Source organism: Rhagoletis zephyria, unplaced genomic scaffold, assembly GCF_001687245.7.
Source record: "Rhagoletis zephyria isolate East Lansing unplaced genomic scaffold, Rhagoletis_zephyria_1.1 Rzeph_scaffold_05782, whole genome shotgun sequence".
NCBI classification, from domain to species: domain Eukaryota; kingdom Metazoa; phylum Arthropoda; class Insecta; order Diptera; family Tephritidae; genus Rhagoletis; species Rhagoletis zephyria.
In genome coordinates, this window is record NW_016162865.1 from 7,343 (window position 1) to 9,582 (window position 2,240).

A 2,240-nucleotide genomic window follows, 5' to 3' on the forward strand; every position below is an offset into this window, starting at 1 on the left:
GAATTCATGGATGGTACAATGCCTGCGACACTTTTCTACGGGAAGCCTTTGTGTGACTCGAAGTGTGAATTAACTAATGATCGCGGCTATGTAGTGTATTCGGCGTTGGGCTCCTTCTATATTCCAATGCTTGTGATGCTCTTTTTTTATTGGCGCATATACCGGGCGGCTGTGAGAACAACGCGGGCTATCAAACAAGGATTCAAAACCACTAAAGGTAAGAGCAGTTACTATTTAATGCTTCAAAAATATTCCGTCTTTTGGTTTTTTTTTTGTTAGTAGTTTTAGCTGGCAATAATTTACAATATTTAATGTATATATTATTAACCGCAATATATTTATTCATACACCTCCAATACATGTACATACATAGACACGTACACCTATTCCACACTTGCTGGTGCAAAATTTTGTTGTCGTAAAATTGGTTATACATACTACGTATTAAAGCAACCGTTCAAAATACATATTCTGTATCCAGTAGGTATTTATACATAGATACATATGACTACATATTATTCAATAGGGGTATTCTTGAAATTTTGCAAAGCCGTTGCACGTAGCACGGATTGCATAATTTGCAAACACCCAACAACAAAATGCATGCGGAGAAGCATTTCCTATCGGTGCAAAGTATGAAACGTCTGAACCCATGCACATATTTTGCTAAAAAGCATAGCAAGATAAATGCGACTCTGTGCTAGCTGCTTTGTTGTTGGAATTGCTACATATTTGGCTGACTTCCAAAACTCTCAATAGCTTTGCATACGTACAAAGTAGAATGTCCCATAACGCCGAACTACAAAATGTTGACAATGTATCTTTTCTCTGCCAACTGACGTCAATTGGAAATGCCAAGTCCTTCTCCACCTGGTCTTTCCATTGCCTCCCTCTTCCTCTGCTACCACCAGCGAGTTCCGAGCTGAATACTTTCAGAGCTGGGGCGTCGGTGTGCCCAAGTAAACGATATACTCTACTTTGTCAAAATTATAACTGTGAACAGTGACGTGGGTGCTAATGCGCGAATGTGCTGACTGTTTGCTTAATGACAGAAGATACTTCGTCTTGTTCTCTTTTAAACTCTCTCGCTCTCTTGCAAACGGCAGAACAGACATAGCGCTTTTTGCTACCGATGATGCCGATGTCATCGGCATAAGTCGGAAATTGCAAGTAAACGAAACTCTCTACTTTCTCGAAATTATAACTATCACAGTGACGTGGGTGCGAAGGCACAAATGTGCTGACTGTTTGTTTGATGACAGGAGATACTTCGTCTTGTTCTCGTTTACCACCAGACCCATTTGCTTTGCTTCCTTATCCAACTTGGACTTCGCGGTTTTTGTTACCGATGATGTCGATGTCATCGGCATAAGTCGGAAATTGCACACTNATTAATTTTTTATTAGGCAAAACTTAGTTACTAACTAATTAATAAGTGTGTGTAAAACTAATATATCGAACTTATATAAACTGAGTTCCAATAAGCTAATATTTTGAAACCTACCTACGAAATTTCAACGAAGTCCGACAAGATTTGATGAAAATATACCTATTTGTTAATAAAGATGCATCTAAAATCTGTAGTTTCCGGAAAACAAACAACAGCGCTGGGCGACCTCTAAATCTTGTTCAAATAGGCTAAATTTTAGAATAATCTTGTCTTTTCTCTTATCTTCAAGAATCCGAACGTTCTCAGTCGAAATTCAAAAAAGTTCCAATTTTGAATCACCCTAATGTACATCAGGGGACAGTAGTAAACTCAGTAGTTTTATAATAAAAATATACGAAAGAAAAACAATTAATTTTTAGTTTAAGCTGTTGGTGGTAATCGTATGAAATTTTTCAATAAATAATAATATTTGATTTTATCACTATGTATTTTTCGTAGGCTTTGTATATACATTCGATAACTGTTAGGGATGTTGCGAATATTTGCATTCGCATTTGTTATGCGAATGATTCGCATCATTTTACACATTCGCATTCGGCTCTAAGTCAGTCTAATCAGGGCTTTTAGCTTCAGGCGCTAAGCGCTCAAGTAGTATAACAAATATTTGAGCGCTCCACCCGCCAGGGTTCCAAGTAGAGATGGGCACGGGCCGGAATATTTGCTGTCAGCACGAACTCGTGCGGGCCTGGGCGTTCAGTAAAATTTCATAAAAGCACGAAAAGGCACGAAAAAGCCCGTTGCTAATACTAAAAATTTAGATGAGCTTTTGTTTTTATACAAAAAAAAAAAA

The 2,240-nt window shown here is 37.9% G+C and overlaps 1 protein-coding gene across 1 annotated transcript in view; it reads left to right on the top strand.

Moving 5' to 3' along the window:
- Window positions 1–6: 6 nt before the first annotated feature.
- Window positions 7–2,240, top strand: part of LOC108372466 (octopamine receptor Oamb-like) — a 26,263-nt gene continuing 24,029 nt past the window's right edge. Inside the window, exon 1 of the mRNA XM_017628162.1 lies at window positions 7–217. Coding sequence (XP_017483651.1) covers window positions 7–217 — 211 coding nt within the window. The remainder of the gene's footprint in view (window positions 218–2,240) is intronic.